This window comes from Mycteria americana, chromosome 6 (assembly GCF_035582795.1).
Source record: "Mycteria americana isolate JAX WOST 10 ecotype Jacksonville Zoo and Gardens chromosome 6, USCA_MyAme_1.0, whole genome shotgun sequence".
Lineage (NCBI taxonomy): Eukaryota > Metazoa > Chordata > Aves > Ciconiiformes > Ciconiidae > Mycteria > Mycteria americana.
The window spans coordinates 21,159,269-21,177,137 of NC_134370.1; the positions used below are offsets into that span (position 1 = coordinate 21,159,269).

Below are 17,869 nucleotides of genomic sequence, written 5' to 3' on the forward strand. Positions count from 1 at the left end.
AGTTTTCTGCCTTCGGCTTTTTCAGTTCGTTGCACAGAGTGTTAGACACTACTTTCTCTGCTTCCTCTGGAATGGGATCTAGGATTATCAATGAATTTCTCTGGGTGCTTTCTTCTGGTTATTCACCTATTCTGTTCTTTCCCTCTCTCTGTGTCTTCAGGTCGGCAGGAGACACCTCGGCGGTGCGTGGCCGTGCCCGGCCGGGAGCTGGTGCCGGTGTGTCGGTGTGGGGGTGCGCGGAAGCCCCGCGCCCCACGGGCTGGCCCCGGCCCCGGCCCCGGCCCCGGCCCCGGCCCCGGCCCCGGCCGCCGTCGGCCTCGCAGCGGCGGGCAGCGGGCGCCCGCCCAGCCGCAGGGCCATGTTCTACTTCCACTGCCCCCCGCAGCTAGAGGGTGAGTGTTGTCGCACGGAGACGTGTAAGTACAAAAGCTGAACTTCGAGGGGTGTGGGGGGGTGCGCTGGGGGATGGAGGGAGAAACCGTGGTCTGAGTTGCTGCGAGAGCCGGCACTTCTGACTGTCGGGGTACAGATATGTGCTGAGATAAGATGCAGATCTAGAGAGACAGCTAAATATAAAAGCGCATCATCTTTTTTCTTGAGAAAGCACAACCTTATCCCCCCTCCCCGCGCCCAGCTTTCCCCTCTTGTCACAGGATGGAAAGAAGGATTGCATGATTATTTTTTTTTTTTTAATTTGATTCCTGTTGGAAAGGCCTTGTTTTTACACCCCCACCCCGTCATTTTGCCACCTGCCTCCCCTCTGTGGATAGCGATCCCGCAGTTGAGCCTCAGGCTACGAAAGAGATGCTTTTCTCCCCTCCCAGCACAGATGTTGGTGTCATGGCTGTAATCGGGACACTTTCAGGACGTGGTCACGCCTCCTCCCTCCAGCCAAAGGGACCGCATAAATCTTTAATGCTATTTTACAAACATTCTGCGGGAGGATGGGGAAAGACGGGGCACGACTGAAAAAAAAAGAAGGCGGAAAATAAATATTTGGAGGATTTTTTTCTTTGTGTTATTGATCAGAGGGTTTTGTTTATTTATTTTGTTTGTTTCCTTAAAAAAAACCAACAATGGCAGCCTTCGGGATTTCCCCGTGTCACCCCCGCATATGCCCAGGGCCCTCTGCACCCGCTCCCTGCGGCCGGCGCTCGCAGTGCGGGGAGCAGCCCCGGGGCCTCGGCCGCGAACTTCAGCTCCGGGCGGGCTGCCCTGCCGTGCCCGGGCAGTGCCGGCGCTCGCCGCGGCTGCACGGCGGGGAAGTGGCCCGTCCCCGCAAAATCCCCCTGCCCGCCCACCCCGGCGCCTCGCACGGGCATCACCCGGCGAGCGAGGGGCTTCCCCCGCTGTAGCGCTGCCAGGAAGCAGGAGGATGGTCCCGCGGTTTCATCCTCCTCCGGGAAGAGTCATCCCCCGCTTTAAGCACGGCTGCCCCAGGGCCAGCGGACCCAAGCCGGTCTGCGCATCGCCGGCTGTAAAATTGTCTCCCCGAAGTTGTCCCCGGCCCGGGCTGGGCAGGGCAGCGCCGGGGGTCCCTCCGCGCCCCGCCAGCCTGCCCTGCCGCCCCCGCCTGTGCCACCGAGCGCTGGGGCGGCTTTGTTCGTTAGTTTTTGGCAGACAGCTTTGGAAACGCGCTCTTGTTTGTTTGCTTGTTTGTTTGTTTCTCCGGTGGCAGTTTGGGGCCGGTGTCTGGTTTTGGCGGCCCGAGGCGGGCAGCAGTCCCCGCGGGCTGCAGCCTCTCCCGGCGACGGGGGCTGCGGGCGGAGCGGTCCCTCGCTCTCCCGTCGTGGGCAGCAGCGGAGTGGGGGGTGGCCGCTCTGCCCTGCTAAAGGGTGAAAACAGCGTAGAGCATCCCAAGTAAAAAAAACCCCAAACACAAAAATACACCCCCCTCAAAAAAAAAAAACCAAACCACCCACCCATCACCAAACCGAAGAAGCGGCGACAGAAAAGCCCTTTTCGGTCAGCGTTTTCGGTGGGTTTGGGCACCTGGGGAGCCCCGGCGGTGCCGGAGGGAAGTGACCGGGCTCTGGGGGTCACCGGGACACTATTTTATTCTCTGATGAGCATCTCTCAGGGCCGCAGCGAGCCGTCCGTCTGTGCGAGGAGGGGGCTGGGGGCCGTGTTTATCTTCCAAATGATGCTGCAAGATGAGCGGCGACCTCCAGCCCCTGTGCACCGAGGCCGGCCCTCCCCGGGGTGCTCCACCGGGCAGGTCTGCGAGTAGGGTCCTGGAGACACTCAGCAGCGCTTGGGTACCTTTCTGTTCTGTGGTTTTTTGTTGTTTTGGTTTAGGTTTTGGTTTTTTCTTTGTTTTGGTTTGTTTGGGTTTTTTTTTTTTTACTTTGTTTTGCCAGCGAACAGAAAGGGAGTGAAGCATTTCGGCCAGGCCACTGGTGGTGTGTAACTGGGGGAGCCGCGAAGGTCGGGGTCAGCTCCACGGAAGGTGGTTTGCATCCCGGCGGACTGCCTGCCCTCTCCCGGCCTCCGACCAGGGACAAACTCCCAGTGCTCCAGTCTCGCTCTCGGGCCCCTCGAAACCCCCCGTCGGGGAAGGCCAGGGGCTCCCTCCTCCAGCCCCGCTGCCGCGTCCCGGCGGTTCAGCCGTGGCCGAGCCCCACGAGCGCTCCCGCCGCCCCCGGTGCTCGGCGCTGCACGAAGCCCCGCGCCCGTGTTCGCTGTTCGCCTCCGGGGATGAGGGCGAGGACACGGCGGGCGGCTCGGCCGCTGCTCGGAGGGTGCGTGGGTGTGCGGGGAGAAAACTGCCAACGGCCCCAGTCCTGCTCCTTCCAGGCACGGGGGCCTCCCCTTGCTCTCTCGGCAGGCGGGCAGGGCTTTTACCAGCTCGAGCTGCCGTCACCACACCTTAGGTCAAAGCCTCGTCTCTTCGTCCTTTTCAAACACGAATGGCCCGAAAACGACCCTTTCCCGGGGGCGGGCTGCCCCTCAGCCGCGGCGGGGTGAGCTCGGGTCCGCAGGACCCCCAGGTGCCGGCCGGACCCCCCAGCCCGGCGGGGCCCCCGCTGCCCGGGCGTCTCCCGCGGTGCCTCGCAGGCCGGCCGAGCTGCTCGGGGCTCCGCGCCCCGCGGAGATGGGGCAGCACTCCCCGCCCGCTCCGTCCCGCTCCCGAAGGGCTCCGAGCCGCCGGCCCCGCCGGGGTGGCCCCGGCTCCCGGCTCTTTCCCCCGCCCGGGGCACGGTGGGGGCTGCGGCTCCGCGCCCCGCGGCCCCTAACGCGGCTCTCCGCCCGCAGGCGCGGCCCCCTTCGGAGGTCACTCCGCCGGCGACTTCGACGACGGGTTCCTGCGAAGGAAGCAGCGCCGCAACCGCACCACCTTCACCCTGCAGCAGGTACGAGCCTGCTCCTCTCTGCCCCCGATTGCCCCTTGCCTGCTCCCTGCCTGCCGCCCTGCCTGCCTGCCCTCTGCCCGCCCTGCACCGCCCGGCTCCCTGCCCGGCCCGCAGCCCGCAGCCTCGGGCGGCCCCGCTTTCCCCATCCCTCGCAGAAACCTCCCTGGGGCAGCCGGACAGCCCCCCCGAGGCGGCAGCTCCCCGGCCCGCACGGCGCTCCAAGCCGTGCCCTGCCCCTGACAGATGTTTGCTCTCCTCCCCTCCACCAGCTCGAGGCACTGGAAGCCGTTTTTGCTCAAACCCACTACCCCGATGTGTTCACTAGGGAAGAGCTGGCTATGAAAATCAACCTCACGGAAGCCAGGGTGCAGGTAAACATTCTGGGGAATTATTTAACTCTCGGGTATTCAAACCGGCAAACTTTTTTTTTTTTTTTTTGACATCATGACTGCAGAGTGCACATTTGGCCAAAGAACGCAAATGAAGACGATCTGTCATTTTCATGATGCACTTTAATAACATCAACATAATGTGGAATATTAGATTAGGTTGATTAATCGGTCATTCATAATTAACTAGTGATAATGTTCTACACTAATTTGTCCGCGTCTCCAAGGTACTAAATTACATCAATGCACATCCATTTCCTTGCTTTTGGAGGGGGCGAGTGTGGAGAAAAGAGCTGAGACGTGATTCTCCAAAGCAACTATGACCACTGTCGAGCAATGGGGTTAGTCAACTGCAGGGAGCCCAGCTGCCAGGAAGAAATCTTCTACACCTCTTCAACTTTTCTCCCTTTCACCTTCTTTCTAAACACTTAGTTTAGACAGCTAAAGAGCATGCAGAGCAGTTCCCACACCTTTTACATGACCCAATAAATACCATCGGCCACGATCGCTCTCTTTCCACCCCCACTTCACCCCTTCTTTTCTTCCTTCCTTCCTTCTCCCCACTTTTTTTCCCCTTTTTTTTGACCCAGGTGTTTGTTTTTCCATATCCAGGGATTAACTTTGCGTGTGTATAAGCTCCGCTAAGAACAGCAGTCCTGCAGTTGTCAGAGATGGATCCCTATAACTCTGCAGGCATCCACCACAGAGTTGCAAGCCATTTTTTGAACACGATTATGTATTCATTTTATTTATGGGGCTTTTCTGCATGCTGTTTTTGTATTTTTTTTATTTAGGTGCTTGGGGTTAAGACTATGCAAAGATCTAATTGTAGGAAATATAATAGCTTGCCTTTTGTTCCCTAGGGTCATGTTAGTATCTCTTAAAACCCAATGGCTGAAGAGAGATAATGGAATTCACCGCAGTAAATTGGGGATTGTAAACAAATTATTTCTCCTATAATCAGATTATGCGATCCTGATTATTAAATCTGAACATGAATCATTGGTCATATGCGGGCAAATTAAACTGATTATTATTTGGAAATGAAAATCTCCTTTTGCCACTGCATTGTAGGTACTGGCTTAAAAAAAAATAATAAAAAATGCCATTTTGGCTATTGGTGCCTAAAGACTGAACTGCAAATTGAGATAAATGGCACAATTATTGAGCATTCAGAAGTGGAAGATCATAACTTCTTCCTGAAAGGTGCAAGGGTGAGATAGGGGTGGTGACAATTAGATTGCTGAGGACTGGTGTTTAGCCTTGTTGTTGGCTATTATGCAAACAGACAATAGATGCAAGCATTTGTTTAGCCTGCTTTCATGCAGGGACATGGGGAAACACAGAGGATGGGAGATATGTTTACATTTATACCCCTTGCTCATTCAAATATGATTAATGTGCTATAAAGCAGAGTCTTAATCGAAGATGATGTTGTCAAACAATAACTAAATAGGGAAATAAACGACTTCATCATGCTCTTTCCTCAGAAGCAGGCGAACTGTCAGTGCAAAGTCATTAAAATATGATAATGAAAAATAGCTCAATTAAATGTTGTTATAGCTGTGACCTTCATTCAATTAAGACGCAAGAAAGTGTCTGCATTTTGCTTTGCATTTAACTGCTCTAAATTTAGAATATAGATAAAATCATTATTCAACGTTTGCTGATACATGCAATTAAAAGGCAGCTAACTAAAATGGAGTTGTAGGAGGAGAATAATAATAACAACAAACTCGCCTATACTTGAAGTCATGTATTAAAATGTGGATTTCCTGACCTCAAGAGAGGCTTGGCATTTTCCACCTCAAATAAGGTGCTTTCAGAGCATCAACTCCAAGGTAAATGGAAAAAAAAAGTGTTCGGACCAGGAGTTAGGGCATAAAATCAAGAACATGGATATCTGTATTGCATTACAGGAAAAAAGTAAGTTTTGGAAACTGGTGTGTATTAAACTGCAGAATGATCTTCCAAAATTAGTATATCTACCACATTTTGAGTCCTCTAAATGCAGACTGGACAAATACATCAGAGGAATAACAGAAAGTATCAGTCCTCTCCGGGAAATGGGCTGGATAAGGTGGCCTAATCCATACCTTTTCATTTCTGACTTCCCTGATTCTAGCAGCGGCTCATTCAAAGACTTATATATGGTTTTGTCAGAGTGCTTAGAAACGTATTTAAGTCCATCCCTATACAAAAGGCTTTTAGACGTGTCAAAACATAGAGATCAGTGAGAGTTAAACGTGTGCATAAAGGCAAGCACACGTTTAAATGTTTTGCTAACTGGCACAATAACATCAAAACTCTTTTTAATTTTTTTTATTTCTAACATGCCTTTTGAATGCCTTTAGACATTCCTGCCTTGTTTTCCAGACACAGAAATATTCCAGATACAAATGTAGTCCTAACTAGAATAACAATGGAGACACAAAATAAGAGGATGTTTTAGCCAAGCTTCTCAATGACTGATTTCACTAGAGTAACAATTTACAATTTCCTTGCTTCGCATTTGGCTAAACACGGTATTCAGCCTGGATTGCTCTCCTGCTCCAGGTGTGGTTCCAAAACCGGAGAGCTAAATGGAGGAAAACAGAGAGGGGTGCTTCTGACCAAGAGGGCTCTAAGGAAACAATGGCTGAGGTGGCACCTCCTGCGAGGAATTTGAATTCCCCTTCTCCAGCAGATCAAACCAGGAATAAAAAAGAGAGTCTGGAGATCCAGCAGAGGTAAGAGTAATACATGTTGTCAGCTGCCTCTCTTTGGGGCAAGCATGCATCATACATATGTACATACATACAGACTTGCCTGCTGCTAAGGCTTGACCTACACAGTACCATCTGCAGGTACAGCCCCAATCATTAGAAGATGAGCTGTCTCTTGCAACTCACTGTTCCCCGTGGAGATGTTGAGAAGCTGTTGGCTGTGGGAGGCTAATGTTATCCAGGGTTGGTCCCATCTAGTTGGACACTGAGACACCAACGTGTTTGTGTGCATGCACATAGGCTGTCTTTGGAATCAGCTAGTTCTGGTTTTGTAAGTTGTTTCCTCTTCTCCATCAGCCTGAGTCGAGCAGTGGGTCCTACAGGGCCTTTCTTCCCTTCCTGCCTGCCGGGGACTCTTCTCAACACAGCCACCTATGCACAAGCTTTATCCCACGTCGCCTCTCTAAAAGGTAAGTGGCTTTGTTTAACTTCAGGCATGAGCTCAAAGAGCAGCTCTTTCAAGCTAAGCAGCATGCTCCCACTTGAGCCAGTGGAGAAGCCTTTGGGAAAGGATCCTTCTTTCTGTTGTAATTGGCAGCACTTGCACTGACCGATGCTGCAGGTACAGGAGTGAGTCTCCTGTTGTAAACTGTAGCATCATTTGCGGCGAAGCTCCTTCATTTTACTCAGACAGTTAGTTTTAGCGAGGTCAGGGTTTGTCTCAAGGAGCAAGGCAGGTAGGGTTTGCTCCTTTAGAGTTTTCTTTGCATATGCTTTTTTTTTAAGAGTCAAATTTATACTAATAAATTAGTTATACACATCCTTTTGCATTATACATTACCTGGCACCGTTACTGATGTCTAATCCGCTCTTTGCATGTGGTTTGCTTTGCAGTACATCTCTGCACAATGCCAGCCCTTTCTCTTCTTGAACAGTAGGTCCCCTCTGAGAACTTGAATAAAGTGTGTGCATGGGGACAGGGGAGGATACAAAGTAATTCCTCATTACCTGGGACCCAGGCTTCAGGAAGGGTACATCCAATGTCCATATCCTTTTTAGTTCCCAAAAAGCAGCAGTATGCATCTTTTAAAAATAAATCACCAGCTGATCCATTAGCTGTTCCTAGTCTAACAATTTATAAGACTAAGCGTGTAAGCAGGATGAATTCAATTTATAGATTTATAGGATGTAAAGCCTCATAGCACTGCCAAGCACAAAGTGGCACATACATTTACTCCGTGCCCCAATGTGGTGCAATAATCTGTGAGGAAAGTTTCCCAGTTTAAGACCCTCCGCTATGAACACAAATGTCCTCTAATACCTCCCACTATGTTCTCTGGCATACCTCATGCTCTTTGTGAGTATTTCCAGTTAAATCAGCATTGCCAAGGTATATTCCTGAAGCAAACGCTCGGAACTGCCGAGTTTTGCATTAAGTCCAGTGTCCTGCCCCCTGTTCCCCCTTCCCTCCTGTCTTTCCAAAAAAGCTGAAGCCAGACACACGATACAGCTACTGCTATTTTGATAGGTGTGGGACCTGTGCTTTGGACTCGAGAAAAGCCATACAGGTGTGACCTGAGCCCTAAAACTTAAAGGACGACTGTCAACCTAAACCCTGTAAGCGGGCAGCGGCTGTTGGACTGCGCAAGTCCTCTTGATCTCTGTCCTGTGACTGTGAGGTCTTGGGGCAGAGACTTTCAGCTTCTTCCATTGGGCAGGAACAGCCCCTCTGGAGTAGATACAGGTGAAATTCTTCAGGCAAAAAAAATTGTTCATGGATAAATGTAGTCCCGGGCAGGTTGAAAGGTGTGGAAATGTGGTTGTGTTCAGTGCATAATTTTGGATGGAAGTAAGGGATGTTTTTTTCCTTAAAATTTACATTTAAGTATTTTCAAAATTAAATGCATCAATACGTTTTTCTCACTTGTTTCGTGTTTAAACATAGCTAAATTTTAAGAAAAATAACCCCAATAAACAAAAGCCAAGCACAATGAAATAAAAATGAATGAAAAAAATTGTCATGAGGGTTTTTATTTAGTTTTATTTATTTGGAAGACTTCCAGATATTCTTTTCTGTGATTTTACAGCTCAGCCACTAAATTGAGAAATTAATAATTTGCTCCTTTTTGCTTGATAGCAGTTTTACAACCTAGGGGCAGGAAAAATCCTATTCCTGAATCTCTTGTAGAGATACTTATTAGATAGTCAGTTGCCCAGGCTAAGAGGCAGTGTCCCTGAAAAATTTGTCCCGAAGGTAAATATAGATTCTTTTATAATTTGTATAGGGATGGTCAGCTATCATGTACCTGCATGTAGATGCATGTATATTCTCTTTATGAATGTTGTTAGCTACACGTGCAGGCCATTGCTGAGATGCCCGGTTTATATTTCCTGCCTGGCACTAGGGATCTCCAGATACATGCAAGGGGACTGGGATAATGTAGCATATTTTGATTTTAAGAAATCCAGTTACAGATTTGCATATCTGCATGTCCACCTACCAGGAGCTTTGTGGAGCTGCCTATGCCTGTCAGCATATTGTTATACTTGCAAGGAACTGGTAGACGGAGCTGCTGCTTTGAGGGGAGATCTTTTTCTTCTACAGCTAGGTCTCAGTGATGTAAAATTTTGGCTTTGAGGTTAAGGGGGAAGAATTTGTTGTTCTATAAGGTGGCAAATTTGATTTATACAAGCAGAGAATAATTGTAGCATCTCTCTTGTGGTATTTATATATGGACTATTGTCTCCTCTTTCCTTGGCTTGTCTCCACAAGTTTCTCTTTCCCTGTTTCTCCTAGCGCAATTCACTTGGGCTGGGTTAGGGGCTCTGCACAGCAGACCTCGAGCTTCAGTCTTGTTAATTGGTAATGATGAACATGGATGTTCTCTAGAGGTTCTGAGTGGACCAAAACTACCACAGGCCTGATTCGCATTTTGATTTTCATTGGTATGGACACACCAGGTTCATCTAAACCAATGTATTTGAGAGCACAACCAAGCTCACATGTCAGTCTGGAGGAAGAGATAATGGTTACGGTAAGGAAGGAAAGGACAGGGAGAGACACCGTGTTCACAAAACCTTTATATGACCTTCTTTGTCTTGCTCAATTCAGTCTGACCCTTCCTTCTCATTTCCCCCTTTGAGCTAGGAGCTCATCTGTACACTCAGGCCTGTCAAAGGAGAACTAACCCTACATTTAGGTGGGCATTAGTCTGTGTCCTTATGTGTCTTAATGAAGTGACCTAAGCCTCTCCCTTGAGAATCTAGTCGCATTTTGCAGCAGAAATGCCAACAGGACTCTGCCACAGTGATTCTGAGGGCATAGGACTTTATGCCACACGAAATCCCACCAAACTCAGCACAGGACAAAAGATTCTGAGCTGTTTGGTTTTTGGATTGCTTGGATAAGGAGAAATTCAGCAAGTAGTAAGGTTTTCCAAGATTTTGCAAGTTTTATTGAAGAGTGAAATGATCAAGACCTCTTCCTGGTATCTCTTTTGTGCCGACCATGCTTTGAAACTACCAGGAATTCTTTATGCCTTTGAAAGCAAAATAGTTGCTCCAGAATCAAAACACCATTTCACTACCAATGGATGCATGACCCTGCTTTCTTCTATGCAAATGTCAAATTAAATGCAGTTCCTCTATGTGGATCCTGTAAATAGATATGTATTTCCACCACTGGGAGAATAATCCTGGCCAGTAAAGGGAATCATATTCTTCAGTAAGGCCATAAAAGCTGCCTGCAGACAAATGGGCACTCTCAGCACATCAGACACTACTGGGAAGTCTAGGTTGTTTTGTTATTCTTTTGAGGAGACAAGACGTGCTTTGTTGGGCTTGTAAGCCAACACTTCATTGGTGTCAGTGAGTAATATTTGACTGATGCTTTAGAAGGAGACAATTAAAATCAATACAGTGAATAACAAGTGATGATGGTGATGTAACTAATTAACAATTATTTTATGCTCTCAGGGACCATTTTCATTCTGCCACATGAGAGTTCTCTGTCTTCTGTAAAGAAACTAATACCGCTCTTTCTCCTTCTCTGACTTTGATTGCTTGGCTCCAGACCCAGATTTCCAAGGCTGCATAAAGAGTCTAGGGCACATAGTTCCTGGTTCTAATTTGTAGTATAAGGATATAATAGTTGATGATGAAGTTGGTCTAATAGAGACAGGGAATCTCAGGACAGCCTAGCATGGGGCAGGGACTGAGCCTGCAACTTTGCTTTTGGAACGACTGTGCAGTGCACTGTAGGCTTGCCTTATGCTTTGTGTGGCTCTGCAACTCTTCAACAGGCAGCACTCATCTGAACCCCACATGTGCCGCTTCTAGGTAAATGGGGGATATTGCTGGAGCATGAGACTAGGTCTGCTCTGATGAATGAGAAGAAAGCTATTCTCCCGAAGCAATATGCCCCATGAACCCTGCTGTCTCTGAAACTGAGATTTTTTTTTCCTCAAAGGGATGGTATTGCCACCACAGGATGTGCTGTGAAGAAAGCAGGCCAGCTATACAATAGTGATCAGAACTGTAATTCAGAGCATAGACTGTTCCCGAGAAGAGTATATTACCACTGGACAGTTTTTCTCTATTTCTAGCCAATATTCTCTATTCAGTAATACAACAGACCTTTTCCTTCTCTTAGGTGAGTCCTGCTCCTCTCTGAAGTTTTAGCACATTTGGAGGCTATACTTAGTAGCAAACACCTGTTAACTACCGTATTACCTCACTACATACTATTCTTTCAGGAAATGCAATTTCTCATTTGAAAAATTAGCATAAGATCATAATTTCTGTGGTATAGAGGGCTTCCTACTTCAGGGTTTGAAGTTCTTCACTACTGACCATAGTCAGGAAGAAGGGTGGCTCACACAGATGAAATTTCTGGGTTTTGTTACTCTCTGAAATTGTCCTAATTTGACAACTATACTACTTCATTGTGGTGACTTCGACATTTCCATGATCTTCCAAGATGAATCACTTACTGTAAACCATGCATCTGCAGTCCATTTAGTAGATTTAATTGCAGACCTCAAATATGAAGGGAAAATACTTGTTTTATTTATGGGCTGTATAACAATAGAGTCATCAGGAGAAGCTAGTGTTCTGTGCAGAGAGAGACCTCAAAGTACCTTCTTAATGGATGACAGCATGAATGCAATTCATTAATGTAGAAGATGTTATTAATGGGTGTAAACAAAAATCTCCGGTTTTTAGCGGAAGTGTTCTACCATTCTGGTGGCTGAGGCCAAGACTGTGTCTGTTACATTCCACTGAAATTTCCCCAGACCCCATGATGAGTGCAGTGTATGAGGAGAGAAATAATTACACTTGCCAGGGAATTACTTTCATAATTCACCCACAGCTTTGCTCTGTGCAAGTTATAGCTCAGTTGGTTTTCACGGCACCTCCACACTACTGATAGAGAAGCAGGATTGCATTATGCACATCAAAGTGGATATTCCAGGGCACCATTGATTAGCCTCTTTATGGTTTGTTGCTGCTGTGGTTGCTGCTGTTCATATTAGGGAGGCTTAATTGCAGTATCCAGGAAAAAAAACACAACAACTAGAACTGCCCATCCATTACATTTCAATTTCTATTATGGAAAGATAAAGAGAATTTGCCCAATTCCATTGGGCAATTCCCATTGCCAAGGCTGCGAAAGAAGTGTTCAAAGACCTAACTTACCCTTGAACTGGTGTTTACTGAATTGAAGCACCACAGCTTACCCTGAGACTGGGGAACAAGAATCAAAACTCTTGGGGTCCTTTATTTTCTCTGTCATTCTTGATTATGGATTTACTGACTTTTCTCATGTAATATAGCAAATATATCAAGTGGGTTCTGTTTGGCATTTTCCCTAGTTTACCTGCCACTGTGACTTTAGAAAATTTAAAACATTTCTTTAGTTTGCTGAAGATGTACAGATCTCGAGCAAATTACTTTGATTCCCGTACCACAGGTCCCTGACTCTAGCACTGCCCTACCTCGCAGGTAGATTGTTTTGGTCTTTATCACAAATATTAGGGAATATGCAGATACTAGGAGCCCTAAGAGCCATGGGAAGGAAATGGGTGCTGGCTTGTTCCTCCAGGACAAATCTTGATTAGGTTAGTGGACCTTAGCTAGGCAGGCATTCCTATTGACCCCTCTTGGAGTGACACATGTCAGCAGGATTTAGGGTCAGATCATGTTTTTGATGTGGAAGGGAAGAGTGGTAAATGGTTGCTGAGCTGACAGTATTCAAAGGACTGGTTCCGTTCTCCCAGCTCTTGTGGGCTCTGCTGCCAGCTTTCCTGTCCAAACAGGCAAGGTCCTGGCTTCTGAATTATTCTTTTGGAACAGTACTAATGGCACAAATAAAGGAGGATGAAATCCTCCACTTCCAGTGTCAAGTTATTTATGCAAAAAGGCTCCTGCTAGAGCAACTGAGCCAGATCATCAGCTCTTTGTTGTTTGCATTGGGCTTGTAGGGTTCACAAGCCAAGAAGATACGAAATTATAACATTTGGACTCTGTTGTCAGCTCTGAAGTGCTCTTCCAGTCTCTGGGCAGCACATGGTGCCTTCCACACTTAACCAGCTTAGGCATTAGGAGGAAGAACCTAGATGGTTCCTAGATGGAACAACTTTAGCAGCCTTGACGCTACCCTAAATTATACTGGGAGCATCTGGTGCCTCTCCGATGCAGGCTTTGAGTTCATGCCTTTCTTGTTCTTCTGAGTTCATGCCTTTCTTGTTCTTCTGAACCTCCTGATTCAGAGCTCAAGAAGGTTTGGATAAAGCCACTTCTGTTTTTCCTGCTTGTGCATCAGTCTTTAATAGACACAGTGTTGGCGTCATGTACAAAGAGCAAGAGGGAGCTCCCTTTGAATCAGCTCTCGCTGGTAAATGATACTATGAACTCGAGGTTGTTGTTGACCTTCCAACCCTTGTGAAAGTGATTTCAGAGTTTATGAGGGTTTAGAGCTCAAACAAACCAATGTGACTACTATCAGAAGAAAACAATACTTAAATCAAGCACGATATTTTCTCTGAAAACTAAACAGCATGCATTGACAAGTGAGGATTTTAAATGGGAATTTTTCCTCGCTTCCCTCCATGTCAGGTTGCTGTTCAGCTGTCCGCATCAAATGCTGATATGCACAAATACTGAAAGAGGAAGGGAACTGGGGTTTTGCCTTTTGGAAAGGCTATCTACTAAATTCTTTAAGCTGTTGAGTTGAAATACAAAATATATATTTTAAATACTTATGTATCAATATGGGCCCCGCTCCTATCCCACTCTTCTCAGCTGAAACTGAACCTTGGAACTGCACAAAAGGGTCCGCAACCAAAACTGTAGATCAAGTATCGTTACAATTGAAATGTGATGTTGGCAGAGACAAGACAGAACTAATTTAATTTTTCCTGTCAGTCTCTGTAGTAGATCAATTAAACTGCCAAGTGGATCAAATATTTCAGACTGTATTTATTACATTAAGTATTTATGTTCAGGCTGAGCATTTAAAGTATGATCTCATATAGGAATACAAGGAGGTTCAGATCAATTCAGCAGAATTTGCTGTAAGTTAATGGAAATCTAATTGTGTATTTTAATTTTGTGTACAGGAGGCAGTAAGTTTCCTGAAAGAAAGAAAATGGTACCCTGTCCCTATTGTAGTAACTTGATCCAAATCCCATTAAAGTAATATCAGACTGTCACAGATGTTAGTGGAAGCTGGATCAAGATCTAGGGCTAACGACTTAACCCTCACTGATTTTGATGGGAGATAGGTGCCTAAACTCCTCTGAGGATCCAAAATAGGTAGGAATGATGCCTTCCTTCCCCACTGTGGACTCAGGCTTACTGCAATAAGATGTAAAAAACCATTGATATCAGCTATATGTGGGTGCCTCTTTCTTGGTGAAAGTCAGATCTCTGTCCATCGTGGGCTGACTGACGGGCAGGTGGAGACCTTGGGCTCCTGATTCTCCCATCGTTCATCTCGGCTTTTGTGCCAGCAAAGTCCAATAGATTTCACTGGACTGACTACCTGCAGACACAGGCATTTGTAAAGTAGATTCAGCCTTCCTTTTACATGAAAAAGAAATAGGCCTAAATCCTACTCTCCTATATTCTAGCTGGACCCTGGAGCAAATGGCACTTGTTACTTTACATTTTTTTCGGGTGTGAGCTGTTGTTTGCAAGTGTTTTAACCTCAGTGAAAATGAAATGAATGGTTTATGCATGAATTATTGCTAGACATAGCCTAGTTTCCACCACAGGTAACTCTGCACCCTCAGGTTGCAGAGCCACAGGGTAATATCAGGTCTAATTATTAAGCAAAGAGCTTAGATTTGTACTGAAGACTGATAAATATTTTATCCCTCTCTAACAATGGAATGAAAATTATTCTTAGGGGATGGAGCTGATTCCTACTGTTTTGAAAAGGGGAAGACTCTTTTCCATTTCTGCCCACCTCCCCCTAAGCAGACAATGTCTGTGCTTGGTCCTGTGTCAGGCACCGCAGATGGGCCAGCCCCCCCAGCCTGGGAGCTGAATAGCTGCATTCGAAAGTCTCCCTCAGTTTGTGTCGGAAAGCAGCAGTGCAAAGACAGCTGATGCACAGGCAGGCCTCCATGCTCCCCCATTTCAGAGCTGAACCTTAAGGTAGCGGGGCTTAATAGTAGTGAAAAAACAGACTTCTGTGTGGCTTCTGCAGCTAAAGACCTGCTGCAAACCGTAGGGACTCTGAAGTGCTGATCTTCCTCTCCTCCCTCTTGTTAGAACAGTGGCCGTCCAGCACCCCTGAAGTGGCTGCAATTCAACGGGGCAAAAAATGACTTTATGAGCATGGTTGGTGGTGGCAAAAACTGTAAGTTGTGTTACTGAGTGGATTTTGTTATAAACCCTCCTTCTGACGTGCTCAAAGCAGCCACAGAATTCAAGACTGAGCTTCCTAGTGCTAAAAGCAAAAAATGGGAGGATTTTAGTCAAGTGCTGAAACTTGTTTGTGTGATTCATTTGAGTGCCTGGACACATGGAAATGTTGGTCTGCTGATCATATGCTCTATCAGAGGAGTATTACAAGAAAAAAGAAGACTTTCCAGTTACATTAATAACTTGTCCCTTATAGGTTTTGGGTTTTTTTAAATGCAAAGAGTATTTTTTTCTGAATGTTACTTGCAAGCTGCTAATCTCTGACAATTGCTGTGGATAAGTCTTGCCAACATCCTAAAAACAAACAACTGTCTGCCTTCATCCCTAGCAGATGGGTGCTGACCCGTTGCTACCGAGAGCAGAAGTGTAAAAGAAAGACTACCTGCTCCCTGCAGGTTATTAGTTCCATCACTTAGTCATGAGCCATTTAACTCAAATATTAACTGCAGAAATTAAAGCAAGTCCTTGGCTTGGAAAGATCAGAGGAAGACACTGCATCGTGTCAGAATGTGTGTGGCCAGGCTGTTTTTTGTTGGGAGGTAGCATACCAGCAAAGGACAGGCTTTGCCAGGGGTGTAGAAGAGGATGTAGAGCTTGTGTGGCCTCTCAAACCCCCAGAAAAACGGTGTAATGCAACGTTTCTCACCAGAGAGCAAATTAAAGTAGTAGCTCAGCCATCCCACCCTGCCTCCCCTCCCTACTCCTCTGACACAGTCTCCTTCATTCAATAGATGCAGCTAAGCTAGGTACCAGCGTGGCTTTTTGGATGGACTGCATGTCCTGCCCACTGATCAACCCACACTTCCAGGTGTGCCTGTTTGGGAACTGGCCCAAGTCCCAGAGTTATCAAAGATAAGCCAGAGGAAGAGCCTGCAGCAGTCCTGCTCAGGAAGGCAGCTGGTGGAATGGGGACTGCCTCTGGCAGTGGGTTGCAGGGTAGCCTTTTGGCTTAAAGGGAGAGGAATAGCCATTTCACCCTCCCTGCAGAGTTTTATTGCCTGCTTGGGACAGCCCATGTGTCTCAGATGACAGGATAGAGATGGTCTGTCCCATCTCTCCTGATGGGACTCTTAAGCCATGTCAGCAGCAGGAGCTTTAGGTGGCTTTGGCTCACTTCTGGAGGCCATTCTCTTCAAGGTGTCATCCTTAAGCAGCACAAACGTTGGGTAGATGAAGGTAGAACAGACTCCTGCAGGTAGACGTGATGCCAATAGTTGGCAGGGGCCTGGCCAAGGAAAAGCCTATCCCATCTTACAGTGAGATAGGAGAAGGTCATTAGTTCCTGCATAATAACCAGGATGATTTCACCTTTCTCTCCGCAGTAATCTTTCGGGTGTAGATAAGTGATGGGACCGCCACACTCACCCAACAAATGCAGCTGCCCAAATTGATCAGGCTTCAGTGTGCAGGTGGAGGGCAGGCGACACTTCCAGCATGGGGCTGATGGTAGCCACAGAGCAGCAGCTTGGTATGAGAGCAGGGGACGAGCTCAGCATCGCTTACGGGGAAATCTCGTGTGTGATCTAAACTTCACTGCTTGCTTCTGAGTCTGCTTGCCCTCACTCACGCTGTTTGTCACCCTGGATGACTCACAGTGTAAGATCCTTCACAGTGGGCCCCAGCAGAACAGGATCTGGCTCTTCTAGCCCTGATCCAGAGAACATCCACGTACCCACTGAAGGTCAATAGGGGAGGGGGTTGTTGCCATTCGAGACCCCAACCACATCTCTGCCCTCTCCAGATTGACCGTGGTGGCAACAGCCAGACAGTCCCCATGACCTTCCCCATCAGTGATGGTGCTTTGTCTCCTTCCTCCCCAGGGAGCCCACTGTGCTCGTGCTGCGTTCCAGACCCCATGGGCCTCTCCTTCCTGCCCACCTACGGCTGCCAAAGCAACCGCACCGCCAGCGTGGCTGCGCTGCGCATGAAGGCCCGGGAGCACTCGGAGGCTGTGCTCCAGTCTGCCAACCTCCTGCCCGCCGCCAGCAGCAGCCCCACTCCTCCTGCCAAACCCGGCCCCGAGGGCAGCCAGGACAAGCAGCCCTCTCCGGCCAAGGAGCACATGGAAGGAGAGAAGAGCGTATGAGGCCGGATTGGTGCCGGCCCCTTGGCTCAGGGCAGGGACCCGTCGCCGGGGCTCTGCCGCGGGGTGAACTGCAGTGTGGCTGTGCCCCAGCAGGACGTCACGGGGCCACCAGGGACCCGGCAAATCTGAGTGGCCTCTTTGGCTGCCTTTCATGCACCCTTGCTTTTCTTGCGCCGCTGTAGGTTCATTCCCCTGATTTATCGGCACTATCTGTGTTCATGAAAGTGTTTTTAGCCCCCCTTCCACATCCCAGGGACACCGAAACACCCAGGATCCTGGCTTGCTCCTGCACATCTCGGCTCCCCATCCCATGTGAGATGGAGGGCTGGCAGAAGGGCAGCACTTCCAGACACAAGGTCCGGGGCAGGAGAGGCATCCAGGCATCATTTACCCCACCGCATACAG

General features: G+C 47.8%; 1 protein-coding gene across 1 annotated transcript; it reads left to right on the forward strand.

Annotated features, from left to right (window-relative positions):
• Positions 1-358: 358 nt before the first annotated feature.
• On the forward strand, positions 359-17,464 carry DRGX (dorsal root ganglia homeobox). Its single transcript, XM_075504101.1, has 6 exons — positions 359-392; positions 3,256-3,353; positions 3,623-3,724; positions 6,299-6,471; positions 6,805-6,917; positions 17,199-17,464. The coding sequence occupies exons 1-6, from the start codon at positions 359-361 to the stop codon at positions 17,462-17,464; spliced, it is 786 nt and encodes a 261-aa protein (XP_075360216.1).
• The last annotated feature ends 405 nt before the right edge of the window (positions 17,465-17,869 follow it).

Coding starts and splice junctions, on each gene's coding strand:
- DRGX (XM_075504101.1), top strand. CDS start 359: ATGTTCTACTTCCACTGCCCCCCGCAGCTAGAGG. Junction 3,354..3,622: donor CCACCTTCACCCTGCAGCAG/GTACGAGCCTGC, acceptor CCCCTCCACCAG/CTCGAGGCACTGGAAGCCGT. Junction 3,725..6,298: donor TCACGGAAGCCAGGGTGCAG/GTAAACATTCTG, acceptor CTCCTGCTCCAG/GTGTGGTTCCAAAACCGGAG.